General features: G+C 39.3%; 2 protein-coding genes across 2 annotated transcripts in view; one reads left to right on the top strand and one right to left on the bottom strand.

Moving 5' to 3' along the window:
• LOC101163225 (gastrula zinc finger protein XlCGF57.1) overlaps positions 1 to 5,736 on the bottom strand; it is a 466,623-nt gene extending 460,887 nt beyond the window's left edge. The window contains exon 1 of the mRNA XM_023962488.1: positions 5,578 to 5,736. Within this exon, the coding sequence (XP_023818256.1) occupies positions 5,578 to 5,713 (136 nt within the window). The 5' untranslated portion in view covers positions 5,714 to 5,736. The remainder of the gene's footprint in view (positions 1 to 5,577) is intronic.
• The window catches only part of LOC105355226 (NACHT, LRR and PYD domains-containing protein 12-like), a 354,920-nt gene that overhangs the window by 48,617 nt on the left and 287,036 nt on the right, over positions 1 to 19,267 (top strand). The gene's annotated exons all lie outside the window — the stretch shown is intronic.

The raw sequence follows: 19,267 nt of genomic DNA, 5'->3' as shown, positions 1-19,267 counted from the left end.
CTTCTTCAGAACAAGTTGATCGTCATCCTGACTGATGTAGAGTTCCTCTGGTTCCTCTTTAATCTGTGGAGGTTCTGGTTCCTGCAGTTCCTCTTTAATCTGTAGAGGTTCTGGTTCCTGCAGTTCCTCTTTAATTTGTGTAGGTTCTAGATCCTGCAGTTCCTCTTTAATCTGTTGAGGTTCTGGTTCCTGTAGTTCCTCTTTAATCTGTAGAGGTTCTAGATCCTGCAGTTCCTCTTTAATCTGTGGAGGTTCTGGTTCCTCTTGTTCCACTCTGAAGTTCTTCTGCTGGTTGCAGAGATCTCCCTCTTCAGTCATCCAATGCTGGGGGAGAACTGCAGGGATACAAACACAACAAGGAGCCTTTTATACGTTTCCAGGACTTTTAGGTTTTTTCAAGCACCAATAAACTCTGTGATCATTGGAAAAAATGTCTGAGCAGTCTGGAGGACCTGAAGAGACAAATTGAAATAAATATACCGGTACACACCTTTAAATTATAAAATAAATGTGTCAATCATTCCTTCAAACTGTCATTTAATAAATAAAATTGTTAATATTATTTTCATGCACACACACACACATATATATATATATATATATATAAATAATTACACTACATTTGTCAGAAAACCTTTAGTGTCCTTTCAGAATCAACATTTTCTGTGAATTACTATACTACAAAATTCATCTACAAAGGCTCATAAAGGTTGGTGGCCCATTGATTTCAAACAAAATACTGGTATGTTAATTTACACACAAAAAAGTAATTTACTAACAAATTAATACAAGCCCATATTTAAAAAATGAGTACACCCCAGTAATAGTCTTAGGAGAAAAGCCAAACTTAAGACTATAAAAATTCTAATTAACAGGCATTCAACCACAGGTGAGTCTAATGCTTCATTTAAGAGGTGTCCAGCACACAGGTGACTAGAAAAGGGCATTTCTTAACAAAGAACAGCCCGTCCCATTTCATGTTGTCAGCAATGGTTCCCCATGGAAATGAAATGTCACAAAATCTGAGAAAGGACAAAAAAGCCTAGGGCCATAAGAAGATCAGCAAAGCTTTACATATCAGTCAAAATGCTATAGCAAAAGTGATCCAAAATGCAAGAACGATTGAAATTCAACCATCAGAGACGTCCAGGCTGACATCAGGACATGAGCGTCTTCTGATGAGAAAGAAGAAAATCGCCATGCAGGTTTACTGCAGTTAGTTAAAGCAGTAGAACACCAAACTGGCGACACTGTTTCCTGTAACACCATACGGCGCACACTGCAGAGCAGGGGTGGGCAAACTACGGCCCATGGGCTGGATCCGGCCTGCCTCCATGTTTTGGTCCTGCAGAGACGTGTGGGGGGTTTTTTTGGCCGCACGATCAAGACCTGCATAGAACTTGACATTTTATTCCACCCTTCTGCAGTCTGTACAGAATGGTCTAAAATCAGTCTTCCCTTTCTATGTCGCAGTTCATCTTTCCCGGTTTAGCTCATCCTTTTAGAGCGATTATGCTGCTTTTTTAAACAGCACCCTGTTCTGTGTCCCAATTGGCTGGAGACCTTGTCAATCTATCTCCTCCGTGACGTGCCTCCTGTACAGAAATGCAGAGTTCTTCTCTACAGAAATCTTTGATCGATCAGATGTTTGTTTTAATTCTAAGATCCTGGACTTAATTTCTTTGGTGGTTTGAACTTTGAGAATTTAAACAAGAGAGAAAAGTGTAGAAAGTGGGCAGTGAGGAGTTTTACTGCCATAAACGTCTGTAATCAGACTCTGTGGATTTCACAGATCACGGTTATTTTTAGAACGTAACTCCTGCAATAAACACTGTACTGTTTTTTTCATTATTACTGGATGAGAAACAGACGAGCAGGACACAATGCAGCTGCTCAGTTTTAGTGCAAACTGTGAGACGTTTGAGGAGCTGCAGCCCTCAAAGTCTCAGTGGGACGAACACGAGAGAGGATCCACTATTTACTGTTTTTTCTTTTTAATATATCAGTATATTTTTTTCCTGACTATTTGTCTTTGAAAATCACACAGAGTTATTTGGTCATTTTTTTATTTCATTAATAGTGTTATTTATTCTAATTAAAAGGATCATGAATGAATTAAACTTAATTCCTACAGCAGTTTACAACTCCTTTAAGGTATCAAAGGGCTTCACAATAAAAGAAAGACAAAAAGAGTTTAAAGTTTTAAAGAAAAAGAGTTATTGCAGCCCTCACAAGAAAAAATGGCTCTAGCAAGCCATGTGGTGTTGGAAGATTTTTAGTTTTTAATTTTTAGGATCATTCAAACACCACATGAACGCAGCATTTCTCCAAGTTTTACATGAAGTTCTTAAAGCCGTTGGTGCAATTGGCTCTAAAATGAGAACAAAGGTTTTAACATAAACAATCTAAAATGTTTTCTGTTTTTAAAAAAATGTTGTCAATCCACATGTTTTCATCCAAATTCCACGTTATTTCTTTCTCACTCCACACTTCTGCTTCTGGTCCGGCCCTTCTATCAAATTTTAATACCCTATAGTCAAAATATTTGTCCACCCCTGATGTAGAGGAATGGCATGTGTGGTTATCATCCATGAAGGAAGCCTCTCCTAGAGCCCATTCACAAAAAAGGTCTAGACGTGGCTAGAATTTGCTAGGGCTCATGCTGAAAAAGATGTAGACTACTGGGACTCAATACTCTGGAGAGGTGAGACAAAGATCACTATTTGTGGAACTAATGATTTTAAAACTGTATGGTGTTGCAAAGGTGAGGATTTAAAAGAAAAATGCTTGGTGCCCACAGTAAACACATGGTGTTGGCAGTGTCTTTATAAGGGCTGCAGGAGTACTGCTGGTGTGGGGGAGCAGCATTTCATTGATGGGATCATAAACTCAACAATATACTGCTCTATCCTGAAAGAGAAGATTCTGCCATCACTTCATGCACTTGGTTGTAGAGGGCTTTTCCAACACGACAATGATCCAAAACACACTTTTAAAGCTACTGTATTTATAAAGAGGAACAGAGTGAAGGTGATTGAACGGCCAAGTATGTCTCCTGATCTGAACCCAATCTATGCGCTGTGGGGAATTCTAAAGAACAAGTTGAGCATCACTCTCCATCCAGCATCCAGACTCTAAAAGGGGTTATTCTTGAAGAATAGATAAAGATAGATTTTCCAATATGTCGCCAACTTATTCATTCCATACCTAGAAGACTTGGGGCCTCATTTATAAAACTTTGCGTAGGATTTGCGTCAGAAGTGGCGTACGGATGAAACATAGGACGTGCGTACGCACAGAAATATTCGGATTTATAAAACTGTGCGCACGCACATCCTACGCATCTTTCCCTTAATAAATCACAACCAATTCTAAATGCAGCGCAGCTTTTGCGGCTTTATGACACGCCCATAGTTGCCCATAAATAGTCCGTGAAATGCCCACAAATGAATATTCATTGATTGCGAAACCATGGCAAACACCGAGAGGAAATGAAAAAAACGTAACTTAACTCAATGTGAAGTAGAATTTATCGTTGGCGAGGTGGAATAGAGGAGAAAAATGTTGTTTGGAGGGCACAGTGTGGGCATTACTAATGCCAAAAAGGCACGTGAGCGGCAAACGGTGGCAGACGCCGAAAATGCTTTAGCCTCACAACCTCGGACCGTGGCCGAAATAAAAAAGTAATGGTCGGACATCAAAGTCGAGGCGAAAAAACTTCTAGCGCTCCATCGGGAGGGGGGGGGGGGGGGGGGGGGGGGGGGGCACCGGGGCACCGGAGCGCCAGATGCACCGGGTGACACGCGTAGTTCCTCCGAGTGCTCCTCTGCCCAAAAGCCAGCAGAGATCCAACAGGACGGCTCGAGGAAGTCGGAACCGGCTCATAAGCAACGCAACGTTTATAAATGAGGCCCCTTGGTGTTTTCCTTAAAATTCACGGTGCTCATACAAAATACTAGATATAGTAGTTTTTGTTGCAGTGTGTTTTCAGTTTTTCTTCAACCAATTGAAGTAAAACTGAAGATGATGTGATCAAAGTTAGATCATTAATCTTAATTTCATGTTATGGACTTAAAGAAGTGTTCAATAAACTCAACCGTGTGGAAAGTTTGGAAACATTTCTTATTTTCATTGAGCTTCTGATTAAATTAGTACTTTTTAAAGGGGTGTACTCATTTTTGCTGAGCACCGTACTTTATTTTGCGGCTTTTGGGAGTTTATTCTCATATTTGGGGCGGCAGTGGCTCGTGCAGTTGAGCAGGTCAGCCAATAATTGAAGGGTTGGCGGTTCAATTACCATTCCCCCAGTCAACGGTTGTTGTGTCCATGGGCAAGACACTTCACCATCCCTGCCTCCAGCGTGGCTCCACTGTGTAAATGTGTATAAATCTCCCGGTGATGGTCAGAGGTGCACACTAGCAGCCACGCCTATTTCAGTCTGCCCCAGGGCAGCTGTGGGTCAAAGGTTACCATCACCAAGTATGACTGAGGAGTAGGCCTGAACAATAAATCGCAAATTTATCGTTATCATTTTACCAAGCTGTACAATATGCATATCACAAGAGACGGCAAAATTGTAATAAATGGTTACCTTAAATATGCTAAAACAGTCTTATGGCAGCTTGAAGTATTTAACGAATCAAATAATTTCATTTATGCATTTGACCAATCGGATAGACGCCTTCACGTTGTTGACCAATCGGGTAGAGCTTTTTTTACGTTAGATGTTGGCTTCTATGTAGATGAAGGTTAGCTTTAACAGTTGCAATGAAATGAAAATTAAGTTTTTGATTGTTTTGCTCTATTTGTTAATGTATCTCAAGTTATATCGTCATCGTAATATTGATTACTAATATCGCATATAATAAGTTTTCCTCATATCTTGCAGCCCTACTGAGGAGTGAATGAATAATGGAAACATTGTAAATCTTTAAGGGTCTGGAAAAGCGTAGATAAATACAATCCATAATTATTGTTAATTTGAATGGTTCTCCACATAGTCTACGTAAAGCGACATTTTTGTTGAAAAAAACAACGCCATTCGTTTCATTAATTTAGAATAAGAAATACAATTTATGAAAGTAGTGACTTTGCTATGAAAGTATTACATATGACAATAAACTCTCTCAAGCCTCAGAATAAAGTTAACATCCATATTCTTTTTACGTTTTTTGGGGCAAAATATGATTGCAACCAAACAAATCAACGATGCCTAAAGTCATGTGATGACATGGGAAACAAATTCTGGCACAGCAACTCGGTTCGATATTGATGTGGTTATTTTGGCCCAGGTGTAGCCACGCCCCTCTATCTACAGCATTGATCTGATTGGTTCTGTAAACCACATTCAGACCTCTGCGTGTCACCATGCTAGCTAGTAGCTTCACTTCACTGATTTCCCATCGTGCCTTTGTTTATGCTCTACCAATAGCTAACAACCCCAAACTATAAGCGGTGACACAAGAATTGCAGCAACACCGGAGCTATCCAGCTCGGACGAGCAGCTCAGACGAGGGAAACAAAGACGTTCATGGATCTATTTGCAGGTGGATGCACTAGTGAACAAACCTGTAACATGTAGCTGAAGCTGCGGGTTCCAGCTGCTATCCAGCAGTCTGCGCTGACGACAGAGCTCCTCCTCGTTCTGGACGATGGTTCCTTCAGCAGCAGAAAGTTGTTCTCTGACAGAACCTTCCTGAGGTTCTGAAGACATGGTTCCTGCTCCGATCTTCAGCTCCAACTCCCACAAACACCGCCGTCCTCTTCACTGCAGCTCCGATCGATCATCTGCTAGTCTCTCAATCACAGCAATCCACGTTGTCTTTCCGTTCAACACTTCTTCACTCATTTAGGATCCTTTGGAAAATGCTGAGAGTTCCCACACGAACCACGTATCGTCCTTTCAGTCCAAAAACCTCACAAACGTCCCAACAAACACCACCGTCCTCTCAACACAACCTAACTCTGCTAGCCTGATAACAAGCTAACGCTGCTAGCGCCTCCCGCTGTTTACTTCCGGGTTACGTGCAGAAACGTAATTAAATAAACGTATATACAGCTTAACTGGATCTCAATGTTGTTCAGAAAAGCTTCCAGTATTTTTAAAACAGTTTACATCCAGGAGATAATAAAAAAGAAATTCAAAACAGAAAAAAATGAGAGCTGTTGTGACGTCATCACACTGTATCTAATTCCAATGTTGAGATTTGAATACAAAACTCATCAGAGACTAAATAAACCTGATCTCATTTGTTTATTGTATTAATAAACTACAGTAATGGAAACAGAAATTTCTTAAGTGAAGAAAAGAAAATTCAACAGCAAAAAGACAAACAAAACTGTTTCTCAATTAAGAGAATAATTATGTGTCTAAATAAGCATTAAACTGTAGTCAATAAGAAAAGCAAGCAATAATCTTAAAATTCCTATAACAGTGAGAAAAATATAAAAGTTTCCTTAATTTCAGTCAAGTTAGATTAGCACATTTGTAAAGTATAAAACTGGGATATAACATAGTAAAAGATAAGTGAAAAAAATTAAGGGTCTTTGGAATTCAACATTTTTCACAGACAATCTGCGAAGATTTTAATGCTTGTATTTGTGACTTTCTCAAAGATGCGTTCAGTAAAAACTGTTTGGAAAATATTTTTTTAAAATCTTTGATTATTTCAGGATTTGACAAAATAAACACTTAATCTTTTTATTTTATTATTTAGTGTTTTTGTCTTAATAACCAGTTAAATCTCACACATAGTTTCTATAAAAAGATAAATTCTAGCTGTTTTTATTTGAAGCCTCTTTCCTTTTTCCAGGTCTAAGAGTGTTAATGTCTAACAGACTGAAAGATATCTTCTTTTTTTAATTCTTGCAGGTTGTTGTTGTTCACCTCTTGGCTCCTCCCATCAGGGGTCACCACTCAATCAGCTTTCACTGATCCGGTTTGGCGTCTGCTCCAATAGAATTCCTATGAAGTGAAGACTCAAGATAAAGAAAAGGTAGTTGTTAGTGAGAGATCAACTTTCTGTCTGATCAGTTTTTCAAAGGAAACCAGGGGGGTATTCCAAAAAGCAGGTTTTGCTAGTTACAACGGTAGGTTTGAGGCTAAGGAAGTTGATAACCTCAGTTTTTGGTTCCAGAAATGGAAGTATGTTACAGGGTATGTCAAGTTGCCATAGCAACTCGTGCTCTGAACATAACCTGGTCTGGAGCAGGTTTAGTTGAAGGTTAGTTTGTTTTCAGAGAGGTGACACAGCATGGCGTGTCCATTTGAAGATGATTTAGTGGATGAAGAAGCTCAGATAATACTTTTTCCATGAGAGGGTGATAAGACCACATATGGATGTTGGAAAGATAAACTATTTTACTTTGATCTAACTTAGTTATTTCCTGCAGTTAAGATAAATCATTTTTTGTTAGGTCACCTTAAATATAACACGTAGTTATCAGACAGTTATTTTACTTTCATTCAAATTAATTCAATTAGGTAGGTGTAACTTTGGTGCTGCTGTTAGATTGGCAGCACAAGGAATTGTGGGATACTATTCCTTTTGCCTGTCTGGACGGATTTGGGTTTAAGTGTGGCTTTTTGACAAAATGTGTTTAGTTGTAGCTGTTTTACTGTGTATTGTCTAGTTATTTGTCGTGTTGTGTTTAATTCTTTCTGCACCATGAGTGAGAGGAAGGGAGAGGATGGTGAGTTCATTTATCAGCCCTACTGCCTTTAACTTTAGGTAGAACTGAAGCTAAAGTCAGAGTAATGTTAACTTGACACCTACCACATTTTGTAAATCCACTGTTTAACATTCGTTGTAACCTTTAAAAATGAGAATATCTGCAGCATCAATCTTAGACATTTGAAATGTCCAGAAGTACAATAAATTATTATGGGAAAACACTTAATTGAATTGGAGTAATATGACGATTACTTAAATAAATATGTAAATTTGAGTTGTAAAAACTATTAGTAAGTTGGATAGACATAAGAAATTAGGTTGAATAAACTTAACTGAATTACTTGTTACCAATTGAAGTAATTCATTGGATCTGTATATATAAATAAAAAACTGAAACATTCCAGAAGCGGCTGTCATTCGGATGCAGCTCGTGCAGCAGGAGTGAACCGGAAGAATCTCTGAATGATTGCAGGAAACTAGACATGGAGATGTGATCATCGCTGTTTTTGTGGAGCCTTTTAACCCTTGTGCTATCTTAGATGACCCCACCCTTACATTGACGTGTTCTCCCTACCATGACAAAGGTGGATAAAGGTGGAAAGATTTCATGTAATCCATGGACACCAGTGAAGAAAAATGTCAACTAAATTGGCTTCCTTTCACTGGATTCTGAAGTAAGGCATTTTCTATGGGTGACATCACAGCCGGCTTTGTCCATCTCTATTCACGGTTTATGGAGTCCAGCCTGCTCTGACCCAACCCCCACGGACCCCCAACAGCTCCTCTTGAACAAATGACCACACCTCAACATCTCTTACTTCTGATTTTGACCGTTAACACAATTAACCCTTCTACTATCCTAGGCACTTTAACATTGGGAGTTGGTTCATCTAGACCCACTAGACAGTGCGTTAAACCTTTTTTCTTCAATGATTTGTGAACCTCACTGGTGTCCATGGATGACATGAAATCTTTCCACCTTTATCCACCTTTGTCATGGTAGGGAGAACACGTCAATGTAAGGATGGGGTCATCTAAGATAGCACAAGGGTTATAAAGGGCAATCTATTGACAAGAAAATAAATTAAAATGTGGTATTAATTACCATAGTATGAATTTGCTTTCATGTTACTTTCTTTATTGGAAATGTAATATTACATAAAAATGAATTAGCAATGCCTTACAGTCACTCAGCAACCCCTAAGCTACTGCAGGGAAAAAACCCTGCACTATTGGTAGACATCTAATGGAGGAACAAAATATAGATTTCTCTGGATGACCAGTAGACAACTATGATTGATGTCTGTGAGTTATTTAACAGACATCTTGTCCCTGGTAGGTCGGAACACGTCCTGATTCTTCAGCAGAGCTCCTCCATGTGTGAGTTTCAACATGCGGCAGCAACAGCAAAAATCTACAGTCGTAGATCACGTCACCAACAGCAGCTTCATGACGAAGACTGTTTTTTAAACTCTGGAGTCTAACTTTGTCAAAAAAAACCTCCTTTAAGGGTGCTTTCCTCAAAAGGTTAAAGGTTACAGTAAAACAGATTATCTGAGGAATAAGGAGAAGTAATCAATTGCTTGATCGTCGTTTAACTGTTTGCTCCGTACAAGAAAAGAAAGTCTGTTTCTAATAGATACGTAGTGGATAATGGAATCCCGCATGGAAGTGTGATTAGCCCTGTTCTGTTTTCAATTATGAGTAATCAATGTCTATGATTCCATTGGATATTCAGTTCAATTTTATTTATATACCCCAATATTACAACAATAGTCATCTCAATGGGCTTCATAGCAGTAATTGTATAGTAAACATGAATGAATGAAAGTTTTGCAAAAGTACAGAAAGTTTGGTGACAAAAAAATCTAAAATAAAATTAAAAAGAAAAAATCTATACAATAAAATAAAGATGGACTTTCTCACAAAATATTGGTTGTATCATGAATATGCTGGTGATTCTTCATTGCCAGCTCATATAAATGTAGACGTTTATTCGTTTATTGACCTTTACAGAATGGTCTTTTCTCTGAACTTGCATTTTCTTTGACGGTCCCTTGGCAGCCAGTTCGCTGAAGGTCTGCATTAACTGCTTGAAGAGAACAATTCTGGTTAAAAGGCAGAAAAAAACAATCTTTTTTCTTTTGAAATGTGCTTGTATTTCACTCTATGTTAATTCAAAATGATTCAAATGCAGGGTTGAATGCCATATTGCTGAATGAAAATGAAACATAAAGGGGAATAACTGTAAGAAAATAAAGTTAAATAAAGAAATGATCAAAATTGACCATGAATAAAGGGAAAACAGCACAATAACAAAAAATAGATTTGGGTGAAAAATGCCAGTGTATGCCGGGTATCGAACCAGTGAGCTTCTGCACCACAGAAAGAAGCAAAGGTTTTCAAGGATTCCCCATATATTTAAATGGAGGCAAAAATCCCGGAAATCCTGGAATTTATTGAAAAGTTCAAGGATTTGAGGGACCAAAAGTCATAGCTGGAATGAGCTGAAAAGCTGATCACTTTATTAGTTGAATGGTTAAAATAGCTGAAGAATTTTAGAAGGAGTTGAGCACCAAAAACAATGGTGTAAGATACTACAATAAAGAAAGAGAAAGAGGAAACAACACTTTCAACCAATAAAAAAAGGTCCTCTAACTCAATTTTTGTTTTTATTTTCCCCTGTCGGGTTAATGCGGGACAGTGAGCCTTCAAAGTGGGTCACACAGACGCAGAAACTCGTGGAAGCTGCTGACTCACAAACCAATCTCAGACGGAGCGGGAGAGAAGCTGTGGGAGAATTGTTGAACGATCTCATGAACCCTGAATGGAGACGTGATTACAATGTTTTAGCCCAGTGGAAATTTCAGAACAAAAGCAGTGCAACTTCCGTTTCATGTATACTTCCGTTTTGAGATAAGGTGTTGTGCTGTTAGTTATTGTTTGGTGTTGTGAGTTAATTTTTAGTGTTGGGATGAATTGTAGTGTGTTTTTTAGTGTTGTGTTGCAAATCTAAAGTGTTGTGTTGAGGACCCTTGTGGGCCACCGTAGATTTCTCTACAAATGTTTTTTTCCTCCGTTTTCAAGCCAAACAAAGACAAACAGATGTTCTGAAAGGCAGAAATGTGTTTCCACCCAGAGGAACCTGCAGCAGCTGCTGATCCATCAGAAGATTCTGGACCTGCAGAGACTTCCCACACAGCCGCCTCTGCCTCCAAAGAAGCTGCTGATCTGCAGCAAAATCGGAGAATGAACCAGAAAACAGAAGACAAGAACATCAATGTTCATTCAGATAAAAGAGGAGATTGAAAAACAGCACAGAAACATGATCTGATGGAGGCTCTCATTTATCCTCATTATTCTTCTAAACAGTCCAATCAAGTTGGCCCAAAGGCAAATTGGTAGACCAACATGTTGTCTATGAAGAACCTACTCAGGGGGGTATTCCAGAAAGCAGGTTCTGCTAGCTCCCACGGTAAGTTTGAGGCTAAGGAAGTTGATAACCTCAGCTTTCGGTTCCAGAAATGGAGAAATGTTTCAGGGTAGGTCAAGTTGCCATGGCAACTCATGCTCTGAACATAACCTGGTCTGGAGCAGGTTTAGTTGAAGGTTAGTTTGTTTTCAGAGAGGTGAAGCAGCATGGCTTGTCCATTTGAAGATGATTTAGTGGATGAAGAAGCTCAGATAATACTTTTTCCACCATGAGAGGGTGATAAGACCACATATGGATGTTGGAAAAATAAACTTTTTTACTTTGATATAACTTAATTATTTGCTTCAGTTAAGATGAATCATTTTTTTTAGTTCAGTCAATCTAAAAATAACACATATTTATCAGACAGTTATTTTACTTTCATTGAAATTAATTCAATTGAGTAGGTGTAACTTTGGTGCTGCTGTTAGATCGTCACCACAAGGAATTGTGGGATACCATTCCCTTTGCCTGTCTGGACAGATTTGAGTTTTAGTGTGGGTTTTTGACCAAAAGGTTTAGTTGTTTAGCTGTTTTTCTGTGTATTGTCTAGTTATTTTGTCCTACTATGTTTAAGTCTCTGCACCATGAGTGAGAGGGAGGGAAAATGATGAATTTACATAGCACCCTTACTGTTAAGTGCTTTATTCAAAATGTCCGAAAATTGTATCTTTATATAGAGTCAAATATTATAAGTCATCAGTAAGTAATAAGTAATCATTCGAGACACAGACGTTTGATTAAAATTCTGAGAAAGACAAAAATACTGGGAAGAAAAGACTGACGTGGATTGTGTTGGTCGACAGGTGGAATATTTCCCCTTCAGACCAGCTCGAGGCACTTATCCACCATGATGCTGTTTGCTAACCGCCAATAAACCACAGAAGAAGAATAGCATGAGGCGGTAGCAGCGTTAGCTTATGTTGAAAGGATGGTGGTGGTTTTTTTCAGTCTGTTGGACATTAATACTCTCAGACTTGGAAAAAGCAAAAAGGCTTCAAATAAAAACATCTATAATTGATAATTTTATATAAACTAGATATGATATTTAACTAGTTATTAAGACGGAAAACCATAAATAAAAACACAAATAAATGCATAAATACATAAAAATATGAAATGTTTATATTCTCTCAACCTGAAATAATCTGCGATTTTTAAAAATCGTTTCCAAACATCTTTTTTAATAGAACAAGTATTTGAAGAAGAAGTAGAAACAAGAAAAAGCTTTTGAATCTTTGAAGAATGTCGGTGAAACATGTTTGCATTCCATAGATCTTTAACTTTTTTGCTTTTCTTTTATTATGTTACATCTCAGTAATATATTTTAAAAATTTGCTAATCTAATTTGACTGAAATTGAGGAAACTTCTCGATTGTTTTATTCACTGTAAAAATTATTTCAAATTTATTACTCATCTTTCTTATTGACAACAGTTTAATATTTATTTGTTCTCGTAATTATTCTCTTTAGAAACAGTTTTTAGGGTCTTCTAGCTATAACATTTTTTAATCAATTTTTGTTTATTTGTTCCCTGAAGACATTTATTTATCCATTACTTTAATTTAGGAATACAATAAACAAATATAATAAGGTTTATTCAGTCTCTGATGCGTTTTGTAGTAAAATCTGTACATTGTGATGAGATACGTCACAACAACTCTCATAAAGTTCCTTCGAATTTCTTTTTTGATATTCTTTTCTTTATAATCTCCTTAATTTAAACTGTTTAAAAATATTGGAAGCTTTGTGAACTATATTGAGGTTCAGTTACGCAGTTTATATGGTTCTTTTTAAATAAAGTTTGTGCACGTGACCCGGAAGTAAGCGCCAGGCGCTAGCAGCGTTAGCTTGTTAGCAGGCTAGCAGCGTTAGCTTGTGTTGAGAGGACTGCTGTGTTTTGCTGGGACGTTTGTGAGGTTTTTGGACAAAAAAGGACGATACGTGGTTCGTGCTGGAACTCTCAGCATTTTCCAAAGTGTCGTAAATGAGTGAAGAAGTACGGAAAGACAACAGCGTGGCTGTGATTGTGAGACTAGCAGCAGCAGACGATCGGAGCTACGGTGAAGAGGACGGCGGTGTTTGTGGGAGTCGGAGCTGAAGATCGGAGCAGGAACCATGTCTTCAGAACCTCAGGAAGGTTCTGTCAGCGAACAACTTTCTGTTGCTGAAGGAACCATGCCTTCCCTTCAGTCTCTGAGAGAGTTGATCAGCGAGCGACTAGCTGCTGCTGCTGAAGAAATCTTCCGACTCTGTGAAGGAACCATCGTCCAGTACGAGGAGGAGCTCTGTCGTCAGCGCAGACTGCTGGATAGCAGATGGAACCCGCAGCTTCAGCTCCACGTTGCAGGTTTGTTCACTGCATCCACCTGCAGACAAATAGATCTGGTCCTAGACCTCAAGCACTGGGCCTCTCCGGACATGTTTATGTTCTCCAATGATCCCACTTCTCTAAAGGCCCGTACACACCGGGACGAATATTCGCCAGCCGTTATGCGCCAGCGTTTTTCAACACGTTTTTTGTGTTCACACCCAGGCGATTTTCGCTGACGATGAGCTGAGTGAACATGCAATTTCATTCCCTGACCTTAGATGGTGCTTAATATAAAACAGAAATACTCCTGTACACAAGGTGGCGCTGCGCAACTTTACGCTTATTAAAATTGCTTTTCACTCAGAAGAAGAGAGCAAGTAGGCTTGTCAGAATCAAACAAAGAAAACATGAATTTTTTCAGCACCAGTAGCTCCAGCTCCAGTTCCAGCAATGAAGAAATTATTGTTCTGTTGAATGACGAAAGACGCTGGAAAAGACACCGATTTTGGGTACATCCCATAGTTACGAGAAGAGAAGAACATGGGGAGTTTTATTGACTGGTACAAGAGCTGAAAATGTATCATGAGCGTTTTCGGGGATATTTTAGAATGTCCGTCATTATTTCTTTGCGGCAGTGTAGATGCAACTCGGCGTCTATCTTCTTCGCTGGTATGTGTGCTCAGAAAGGCAGTTTTGTGTTTGAGCGCCCCCAAGTTGTGTTTTACTGTAACTTCAGAAGCTCCAGACACGTGTGCAAAAGCGCCATTCTCATTGGTCGTAAAGTTTTTGATGTGGTGCGTCAAACTAAAAAAACGAACCCGAGGCGTTTTTTTAAAAAATGACGCTTTGACGCGTGGCGTTTTTCGCGTCGGTGTGCACACTCTCATTGGTGGCCTTTATTTAGTCACGAGGCGTTAAACGTCGGCGAATGTCGCGCGCGACATTCGTCCCGGTGTGTATGGGCCTTTAGGATTTCTCCACTTGGGTGGGGGTGTTCTCATAGACCTCCCGTAGGGTGGGTGCCTGGAGCATGGGGTGGGTCTCCTTTTGGGATGCCTGACTCGTTTATTTTATTTTATTATTTTATATGTAAAGAATCATCAAGATTTTTCTTAAACAGCAGTATATCAGAAAAACTAAAAGGGGGAATGTTCAGGTTTAAAGTAATCCAAATTCTTATGCGAGTCCAAAAATCCTTAATTTCATTTAAAAAAACAAAAACAAATGTTCCAACATTTCCTTATTTGAGTTACAAAAAGTGCAAGAATCCACATCAAATCTAAATCTGCTTTGAAGAAAGTCAAGGCAGGATAGTATTCATTAGGGGTGTAACGGTACACGTAGTTGGACCGAACAGCTTCGGTACGGCACTTTCAGTTCGGTTCACTTTTGTACCTTATCGGTTTTTTGTTTGTTTACCCCCCACCCCCCCCTTAATGTATTAACTTTGCGCCGAGGCGGAACTAGGGGTGTAACGATAACCGCATCAGCGCACTTTTTTTTAATGTTTTTTTTTTTTTTAAGTTCTGCACATGGTGCGTGATTGGAACTATAATGAACTCATAAAACACATTCGTCTTTGCTGATAATTTACTTTTTCTGCTATACCTGTGTTCAGACATTTTCTCCTTCACTCCCTGCACCGCGTCTCCACCTCTTGGGCAGCACACGCTGTCACTGCCTCTGAGCTGCACGTGGCGCGCTCCTTCTACTCACACACGGGTGCGGTTTCAACAGCACACACACACACACACACATTCTCATTGATTCTGCAACAGAAGTTTCTATCTCGCGAGGAAATATGACAAATGTACTGCATTCTAATTATTCATAGCAAAACACACACATTAGATAACCATAATATAATAGCTCATAACATAGCAGTTCATGTCAGAGAGATTTGTTAAACAGCAGTACCGAACCGAAACGTATTGAACCGAGCCCTATGAAACTCTGAATCGAACCGAAATGAGATTTTAGCGTATCGTTAAACTCCTAGTATTAATTACTTATTATTAATAAAAATTTATAAACAGGGGCAGAAGAGGCCATCTAATGTAGTTTGAGTGTGCTTTAACTAACAGAGATTGGCTGTTGGAAAAAGAGAATGATCTAAAAGAAGCTCGATTGTGGACATGATAAATTCTTTCTTTTATACAGTTGTTTAAAAAGTTTTAGCTATTAAGTTTAAGATCTAAGAAATGTCATCCATTTATCTGTAATTTTGCTAATGAGATAATTGCTCAATGAGGAGTTATTACAGTGTTCTTTATTAAATGAATCAGAGCAGCAGGGATGGCTCGACATACTTTTTTAAAATTCTATAAGGCTGCAGGTGAGATGGTTTTTTTCTATAAAAATAAGTCCAGTTCAGTTAAATCTTTAACAAAAAGAATGTTCCTGTCAAACCAATCCTGTTTAAATATAGATTTTCTACCAAATAATACTGTTCTGTTATTCCATAATGTTGATCCACGAGGGGTAAAATTGTGATTGAACAACCTTTTTTCAAAACCGAAGAACTTGTTTGTGAAAGTTGGACAAAATTATTGGAATCTTTTTGACTTCAAAATCACATTTCAAAAGGTAATCTATGCCTCCTTGAAGATGGATCTTGGAATACGAAACCACATGGAATTATTATCAACCAGAAGATCTTTTAAAATTTTATAATTTTGAATGTCCCCACCATAGCTTCAAAATCTAGAGCATTGATGCCACCATTGTCATAACTTTTGACTAGTTGGAAACGTTTGATATAATACGTCTTGTTTTTCCATATGAATTGAAAAATAATTAAGGTAACTTTCTTAATGTTAGGAGGGGATATGTATACAGAATAGCAGGGATAGTTCTTGGATTTAAGTAAACTGTACTATTAATATTAATATGAATATAGAACATTCTGATAAAATTACAACATTTTTCACCGGATCCTAAAAATTTCAGGGCTTTAATTAACAAGGAACGCTCCAATGTGTCAAATGATTTTATAAAAATCAAGGAATAATATCAAACTCTTGGGGTCAACAAAGTCACAATATTCCAACAAATCTACTACCAACCTGATGTGATTATGGATATTTGTTCCTTTTAATGAATGCTGACTGACTCTCATCCACTAAATCCTTCAGTCCTCTGTTTAGACACTGCAAAAATGTGAGCTAAAATGTATAACCATTGCATAACAAAGTAATTGGTCTCCAATTATCCAAATATAAAGTGTTTTTATTTGGTTTGGGGATTACAATGATTAACCCTTGTCTCATTGTGTTAGAAAGGCTACCTGCTGAGATACATTCTAGAAAAGCTTCATGTAAAAAACGTCTAATATCAGTCCAAATGAATTTATAAAATTCTGCCGTTAAACCATTCAAGCCAGGAGATTCCCTAGGACATCTTTAGTACAGCAGCGTCCATTTCTTCAATTCCGGATTTCCGGTTCCGGGTTACAGCAGGACGCGTGGCGTGCCTCTCTGCGAATACAACTATCTTCAAATTACTTAAAAAGTTGATTTTTCTCCAAAAAAGAGAGCTGACCATGCCCCCGAAGAAACCCCAGGAATATGAAGATCTCAAAAAGTCTCTTGACATTATTCAAGAAACGCTGAAAAGTTTTATGGATCAAGTGTCGGCTAAGCTAACACCGCTCTGGGATATGATGGAAGAGTTCCGAAGATTTCGGGCTCAAAACGAGCAGCGAGAAAACCGGGTCGAGATTCTGGAGAAAAGACTGGACGATGTGGAACAGCAAGTAAGGATGAATAATGTCATTCTCACTGGAGTACCAATCAAGCCTCGAGCGAAACTGACAGCAGGAGCAAGCACTGCTAATGCTAGCGCTAGCGTAGCTAGCAGTTCTAATACAGAGTTTGGTGCAGCGACGCTGGAACAGCAAATACATTCATTTCTCACATCTAAAGGGATTTCCCTGGATCTCAATACCATCGAGACCTGTCACCTGCTCCCCAGGAGAAAGGAGACGGATAAACCAGCGATCCTCATCAGGTTTGTGAATCTCAAACACAAGCTAGCTCTGATGAATCAACGCAAAAATCTCAGAGGATCTGCTGTTTATCTGAACGACCATCTGACCAGAAGGAATGCTGAAATCTCAAAACATGCACGGCTTCTCAGGAAGCGTAAGCAGATTGAGAACACATTTTATTCTGCCCTTTTGAAAATGCAACAAGAAGGTAAACTGACAGCACCATCACTGTCATGACAGTACAAATAGTAAAGAAAACAGATGGAAATTTATCTTTGTGACACCAAATAGGTGCAGCCAAGATGCACAATAAGCGTGTTTGAGATCACCCAGGTGAACTCAACGCTGCGCAGATCACCTGGTGTGTGACATATATTTTTGTTTTTGCTCCAACATCAACTGTCAATCATCACAAAAATATCGCGAGAAAGGGGTGGGAGCAAGGGGCAAACCTACCCGGACACAGCTGTAAACTACAGACTACAAAACAATGCATTATGGGACATGTGTCCTGATGGTTTTTGTAGTGGAGAGATTAATTAAAATAATTTAAAATACCAATTCATTAAAAAAGGCTACATTACAAAACATTAAAATAATCATAAAATATATAATAACACAGATCATACTAAGGGGGAGAGGAATATTAAAACTAAATAAAATGTTAAGGACAACTCCAATTTCCTGTCCTCCTTCAGTCTTGCTGCAGATTCGCTTTCATCTCACAGCCCCCCCGCCTGGTGTCCCCAACGATCCAGGCGAGCCGCCGGTTCATCTCAAACACGTCTATCGTTGCATTTTCCCCACGTATTTTCAGTGAGTCTAAAACTAATGTTGTTTTTGCTCGCACGTGTTTAAAGTTCAAGCCCCGTTAGCTGTCACGCATGTAGGTGTGGGACATTTATGCTCCTCAGCTGACCCGACTCCCGCGGGAGCGGTGTGCTGCCGTAACGACATAACCGTTTCATGCGCCGCCGTAACCGTAACCAAAACCTAAACATCCCTCCGGTTCTGTGCGGCCCAGAGAAAAGTTCAGCACGGACTGCATGTATTTAGAAAATTACGAGCGAATAAATACGTTCTAAAGGAAAGTAAGGAACTCCTTAATGTGGTCAGGGGAGGGAGGGGGCTGTCAGGTGTCCTGCTTTCAAACCCTGTCATTGTCACACCCCCAAGAGTCATATACCCCACTGTGATTGGTTGCTTTGTCAGCTCCGCGCACGACAATGAAAAAGTGTCATTCATACAAACTGGCGGGCTGCAGTAACATTAAACCTTCATATTAAGGCAGGGACCGCAAAATATCATCTTGGGGGCCGCAAATAGCCTGCGGGCCGCGAGTTTGAGACCCCTGCTGTTGACTCTGGCACTGGTACACTAGCCGCAGGTCGGAAGAATGAATCAATAGTTCGCTTGCTCATACCTCAGACGCACATATCAGGTTGTGATGATATTTGTCTCAGTTTCCTTCCCACAGATGTTTACGCGCACTCGATTATCTCTAGGCCCCTCCCCCTACACGCATTTTAGCCACTCACAGTGGCTTTCCCTATTCTTCTCACAGGCAGTGGCCACCTCACACACAGGCATCACGCGAGAGTGTACGTGCTCGCGTTTCATGAATATGTGCGCGAGTGTGTGTCTGCCTGCGTGCGTGTGCGCTTGCGTCTCATTGATCATTGACGTGCCCCTCCCACGTTTAATGTATAAAAAAATACGAAAGGTGGGGGAGGCAAATTTACTGGTCGCACATGTGCGACTGGATGTAAAATTCAGTCGCGCACTCTCAAATTTTGGTCGCAAAATGCGACCAATTGCTC

The sequence above is a fragment of the Oryzias latipes genome, chromosome 2, assembly GCF_002234675.1.
Source record: "Oryzias latipes chromosome 2, ASM223467v1".
NCBI classification, from domain to species: domain Eukaryota; kingdom Metazoa; phylum Chordata; class Actinopteri; order Beloniformes; family Adrianichthyidae; genus Oryzias; species Oryzias latipes.
The sequence above is the reverse complement of the archived record's forward strand: the minus strand, read 5'-3'. Positions and strand labels throughout refer to the sequence as shown.